This window comes from Sphaeroforma arctica (genome assembly GCF_001186125.1).
Source record: "Sphaeroforma arctica JP610 unplaced genomic scaffold supercont1.85, whole genome shotgun sequence".
NCBI classification, from domain to species: Eukaryota; class Ichthyosporea; order Ichthyophonida; genus Sphaeroforma; species Sphaeroforma arctica.
In genome coordinates, this window is record NW_014040473.1 from 57313 (window position 1) to 63513 (window position 6201).

General features: G+C 42.4%; 1 protein-coding gene across 1 annotated transcript; it reads left to right on the plus strand.

The window, feature by feature from the left end:
- The first annotated feature begins 295 nt into the window (after positions 1 to 295).
- SARC_01989 (hypothetical protein) lies at positions 296 to 3686 on the plus strand. Its single transcript, XM_014304270.1, has 5 exons — positions 296 to 450; positions 1001 to 1132; positions 1750 to 1887; positions 2419 to 2532; positions 3369 to 3686. Exons 1-5 carry the CDS (start codon positions 334 to 336, stop codon positions 3468 to 3470), a joined length of 603 nt encoding a protein of 200 aa, XP_014159745.1. The 5' UTR covers positions 296 to 333; the 3' UTR covers positions 3471 to 3686.
- Positions 3687 to 6201: the final 2515 nt, after the last annotated feature.

Below are 6201 nucleotides of genomic sequence, written 5' to 3' on the forward strand. Positions count from 1 at the left end.
ATATATATGTGTGTGGGTGTGTATTTGTATGCGTATGTATGTGTGTATGTATGTATATACGTATATATATATATATAGAGTTCTAGGGTTTTAGCGTTTAGGGCTTAGGGTTTCTATTATTTATATATATATATATATGTATATTATACTGCATATTGTTGTGGTGTTATAATTTTGTACCGCTATGTTGAAATACTACAGCCCATGTATGTTCATATCATATGCTCATGTATATGTAAACCCAATACTCAGCTACTCATGTATCTGTGTGTGCTGTATTCGTTCCCACTGCATTAGAACGATCAGAAGGACACAGAGACAGAGGTGAGGAAGATGGCAGAGCGATTAGAAGCCCTCCAAGCGGAAGTACAAGAGAAAGAACACATCATCCAAAGCCTGGAGTCAACCGCTACGTCTACACTGGAGGCTCGGCACACAACTATTAGTGAGGTTGCATTGCATGTGTGGGCGTGTGTGTGTGTGTTTATGTATGCACATGTGCACATGCATATACTTCCTGTCTTAATCACTACAGTGCGACTATATGGTTCAGGTAGTGTGTGTGATGTGTATCTTATTTGATGCACACGCACATGTAGAGTTAACACATCTAACGGATACCTGATCAGTCTGTATTCTCCTGTTGTGTTACTTATACTCGAATGGTAGCAGATATTTTGTGAACAGGCAAGAATCATATGTCATACGTAGATGCCCTGGTCCATATAATTTTGGACCGGTTTGTCCTCTTTTTCTACCTCAATCTGAACGTACCCCTTCCGCCTTCCCGTGTGAATAGATATATAGGGTTTAAGGTTTATAGATTTATACGTTTAACTGATCTTCAACCTCCTGTGTGTACACCGTTACGTTGTAGCTGGACACTCTAAGGCGTGAGCTGCAAGACGCGCAAACACGTGTGGATATATAGGGTTTAGGGTTTATAATATATACGTTTAACTGATCGTCAACAACCTGTGTGTGCATCGTTACGTTGTAGCTGGACACTCTAAGGCGTGAGCTGCAAGACGCGCAAACACAGCACCTGGAGGAGACGGCCTACCAACAGCAAACGATACGAAACTTGAAGAAGAAGATGGTAGATCTCAAACGCACCCTCAGCAAGCATGTGGTATGTGTATGTGTGCGTATGGCATGGTTGCTATGCTAGGATGTTCCTCTGCTACTTCCCTTGCACATGTACCTGTCTACTGTTGCCATGGTATATATAGTGTGGTAGTCCTGAGTGTTTGTTTGCATGTGGTATGTGTATGTGTGAGTATGGCCTGGTTGCTATGCTAGGATGTTCCTCTGCTACTTCCCTTGCACATGTACCTGTCTACTGTTGCCATGATATATATAGTTCGGTACGCCCTAGGTGTTTATTTGCTCTCGTCACAGCCCTCTAAACACCCAGCTATGCATATCCCGGGGTACATGGGCTATTTCTATGCTTCAATTTTGTTTAAAGAAAAAGGGTTAAATATATACTTGTCTTTTGTTGTGTGTGAGAGCATGTGCAGGTCTTTGTATCCCACCACAATCATCCTTAGTCAAGACAGCGCACAAGCATATAGGGAACCCAGCTCCACTGTTCAAAGGCTTTATCTCTTTAGCGACGAATATCACCTCGTTGCGTAGTTGTCCACGTGTACTGCTCCTGCTCCCATTTCTGGAGTGTTTGTACTCCCCCTGCGGTTGATGTTACTGGCCTTGCGGTTAATCTTACTCTGTTTGCGGTTTCGATAGCGTGCTTCTACCAATCAGAATGGCGTAAATTATCCGGATCTGCCCGGCACGGACTCGGCGGGGTCGCTGAACTACCCAGCCTCACCACAGATGCGCGGTCCAAACGACGACACATACTCACCTGTCTACAAACCACAAGTACTTCATGTTGTGCATGTACACGCATATGCGGTTGTGTGTGTGTGTGTGTGAGAGTATACCTATCCGAGTGTCTAAGTGTGTGTGTGTGTAAGTATACCTATCCGAGTGTCCAAGTGTGTGTCTGTGTCTGTGGATATATATCCGTATGTTGAAGTGTGAGTGGGTGGGTGGATGGGTGTCTATGTATACATATCCGGGTGTTGAAGTGTGTGTAGGTAATGTGCTCCACTAAATGTGAATTCGGCGATAATTCGGTACCATTAGGCACTGTACTTTCACCCAAGATAGGCTCCTCCGCCACCCAAAAAAAATGGACCGGTGATTAACACCCACAGTCCCTGTCCGCCCACTTATCTACCTGTAAGATCGTCAGCCTAGGGCTCTCTCGGTATTAGTCCATTTGACATGCACCTGGCCCCACTCAGTTAGATATACAACCCATACCCACCTACGGGACATATATAGATAGGCTGATACTTCAGCTATCCTCTTAACAAACATTGACGTGATATGATCTCCTCATCCCAGACCCCACGACATGACAACGACGACCAAATAGATCGAACAGCCACCCCCGACGCGCCTGATGTCATGTACCTGAAGAACGTTATCCTTAAGTTCTTGACGGCTAGAAGTGTTGAGGTATGATACTTGGTGTTTTAGGGTTTAGGGCAAACCGGATCGGTATACTTAGGGTTTTAGGGTCACCCAGGTAGGTATACTTAGGGTTTCAGGGTTTTAGGGTAAACCAGGTAGGTATACATAGGGTTTTAAGGTTTAGGGTACACCAGGTAAGTATACTTAGGGTTTGGGGTTTTTTAAGGGAAACCAGGTAGGTATACTGTCTGGCTGGGTAGTGTAGGGGATGTAGTTGCGAGGAGGGGAATGGAGAGACTGTGTATCGTGTATTGATCTCTTGTGTATCGGACTTAACATGCCACGTTGGCTTTGCCCTTGCGGTAGTTGTTGCACACCATGCTCCATGCTGTCATGTATGGGTTTTAGAGTTTGGGGTTTAGGGTTAAGGGTAGTATTTGATGGCTCATTACGTATGTCGAAAATGGTATGTTGCTTGACGCTGTGCTAAACTAGCAATCACTTGGATTCTAGAAGTATATTCTTTCGGGCTTTATTATGGATACATGCCTGTATTAGGGCGCATTTATGTGCAGCTGTAGTCCAACCTTGTCCAGGCGCATCTAAATCGCGTATCACTCGAGTACCTACCTACCGACTCCAAGGTGATCGTAACACTGTGTGCTTATTTCGTTTATAACACAGTACTGCGGCGACCGCAATTGGTAGCCTGCACTACGCACGAACAGTTTATCGCCTCGTACGTTTGCGCGAATGTTTACGTCTGATTTTTTTATGTGCACATAACCCTGTGTGTGTACTTGTGCTTGTTTAAACCGATCCGTCTGCCATTGCTATATGCTTTGAATTTCTGACCATGTCTGATCTGTTTACGTGCACAGCGGAAGCAATTAGTGCCGGTGCTGGCTACCATCCTGAACTTCTCGGCCAACGAGTCACAGCTGGCGCGATCATCGCTGGAGAAGAAATGGTTCTCGACATAAGGACATCAATAGGTTAACGCGATTGAAATAGATATATAATTTAGGAATAACTGGCAACATATGTAGTTGGTAGTACACGTACGAGTGTCTGTCAGTAGAAATGTTATCGATTAAAATACTGTTGGGGGGGCCTTGTGACCTGCCCGTAGGTTCCTCTCCGCCAGCAAGCGTCTGTGTACGCTGAGGCGGTAGAGGGACTAACTATACCTACACAGATACGCATAGTGCGTCGCATTTGAACAGTTAGGAGGTGGTTGATAGGTTCGATACGCCTTACTACTCTATTGCACCGTGGAGGGGGAAAGCCGGTACACTTTAAAAGGGCAGCACGACCAGATGAGAGATAGGCGGGTTCAGTATCTATGAATGATGTGTTCGAGACTACTATGCTGCTCTGTTTACTTGAAAGACCAAATATGTAGCTCGTATAGTGCTACTACTTGTTGCTCTGTTTACTTGAAAGATCAAATATTTAGCTCGTATAGTGCTACTACTTTGTTGCTCTGTTTACTTGAAAGATCAAATATGTAGCTCGTTTAGTGCTACTACTTTATTGCTCTGTTTACTTGTAAGACCAAATATGTAGCTCCTTTAGGGCTGATACTATTGCGGATTCCTTTCTGCTGCGTTGGCAAAAATGTCATACGGCATATCAGGAACGATGTACAAACTGGATTCTAAAATTAACTTTTGGATCTTACGAGGTTTTGTCTGTATAATACACGTAACCCATCTTCATCCCAAGTCTTATCATATACCAACACTATACCAAGCAGTGCACATCACCGTACAGCAGGAACGTTCTGCTAAGTTGAATCATACGACAGTGTGTATATCACTCGTTGCTGCCGTGTCTCCTACACTAATGACTGCTCGTGTACAATAGCAAGCAGTAGCCTGCCATCTCGCTAGTAATGACAACTCTTTTGGCACCACTCTACACACTGAACGAGTGAGTGAGTGCCCTACTCCGCACTATTCTCACATCCATGTGCAGGCACTTCACTACTCCCCTTTGTGGCTTGTGGGCACTCCGTGTTCTTATCCGCAGCAAGCACCATTTCCCGTTTATTCCCCGCCGCAGCTATACTTATGTTTCTAAAAACTTCACAAAATGAACACCAAATGAACCGTTTTTTTTTTCTAAATACAATATATCGATGCAGCACTGTGCCACTGACCAGAGATAACACGAGTTCCCAATTTCCCGCCTCAGGTAAAGTACCGACAACCCCTCAAATATACTACCCGCTAACCTTTTGAATAGCGCATAAATGTTTTTATTTAGTAGTAGGCTATGACATAAACTGTTATTACTATTCAGGATTAGTTATTGGCAAGCATTGAAATAGAAGGGACCATTGGAGCTGGTAGCATTGCTCACGCCTGACGCCACACGGTCACGTGCGCAAAGTAAAACAGGTCATAAAAATTTAAATCAATAAAAATCAGGGGATACTGTATAAAACCCCAATAGAAATTGCCACAGAAAGTAAGACATTTGCCACAGAAAGTAATACTTTTGCCACAGAAAATAAGACTTTTGCCATAGACAGTAAGAATTTGAAAGGTATTGATTGGATTTGGATACCAATAGCCTCAGGTGTTCATTGACCTAAATAGGCTGAACTTCTGAACTCTGAACTCTGAACTCTGATTTCTGAAGTTCGTCTGAACTTGGTTGGACTCTTGGACTCTTGTGAGAGAGACGAGTTGGTAACTTGGAGTTGGTGTTGCCAAAGGCTTTTGATACACAGTATAAACCGGACGAGTCTGCTGTTGTATAACTTATTCAATTGCTTGTGCTATACTAGAGGGAATAGCGTAGAACTTTGCATTGAATCAACCTTTACATAACTCGACATGAGCGACTCGAAGAATATCCATAGTGAAGTAGAATTGTCCTATGATGGTATGCTCACCGCTTCATATACCCATTTTATATAACAAAATAGTGACCCGCCTCGTTTTCAATATAGTATTGTATGCGAACAAATAACCAATCTCTGCTCGAGACTAAATTGCTTGTATCCGGACTTATGTATATGATGTGGTGTCAAATGTCGATTATTATCTTATGGTGAATATATGGTGTGAAGTGGTGTGAAGTGTTCGATGCAAAGTGTGTAAACAGATTTAAAGACTATTCTGTTATCCATAGCAACGCACTTCGACGTGATGGCCAATTCTCCTTTCTTAATTTCTTCCGCGCGAGCCAAAATTTCTTATATTTGAAATCACAAGCCAATACAACTGTTTTGAGAGCTTTTAATCCACTGATTTTTAGTGAGTGACTCTCCAGCCTAGTAGTCGTGCTAAACTATATATATATATATAACTGTAACAAGTTAACACATTGAATTTACTCGCTACTTCTACATGTACACTATCATTGTGCTTTCGATTTTACATATGAAGATTTCCATATGTCTATACATGATTCTTTATAAAACTATAGATATATATATATATGTGTGTGTGTGTGTGTGTGTATGTGTGTGTGTGTGTGTGTGTGTGTGTGTGTGTATGTGTGTGTGTGTGTATGTGTGTGTGTGTATGTATGTATATGTATATGTATATGTATATGCATATGTATATATATATACATGCATATGTTTGTGTATATCTATATGAATATATATCTATATATAGGTATATGTGTGTGTGGGTGGGTGGGTGTATATGTTTGTGTGTGTGTCTATATGTATTGACATATGTATATATGTATGCA

Excerpts from the sequence above, each read along its gene's own strand:
- SARC_01989 (XM_014304270.1), top strand. The coding sequence starts at position 334 with ATGGCAGAGCGATTAGAAGCCCTCCAAGCGGAAGTACAAGAGAAAGAA. Across the intron at positions 1,133-1,749 it reads GCACCCTCAGCAAGCATGTG|CGTGCTTCTACCAATCAGAA; the intron begins GTATGTGTATGT and ends CGGTTTCGATAG. Across the intron at positions 2,533-3,368 it reads TGACGGCTAGAAGTGTTGAG|CGGAAGCAATTAGTGCCGGT; the intron begins GTATGATACTTG and ends TTACGTGCACAG.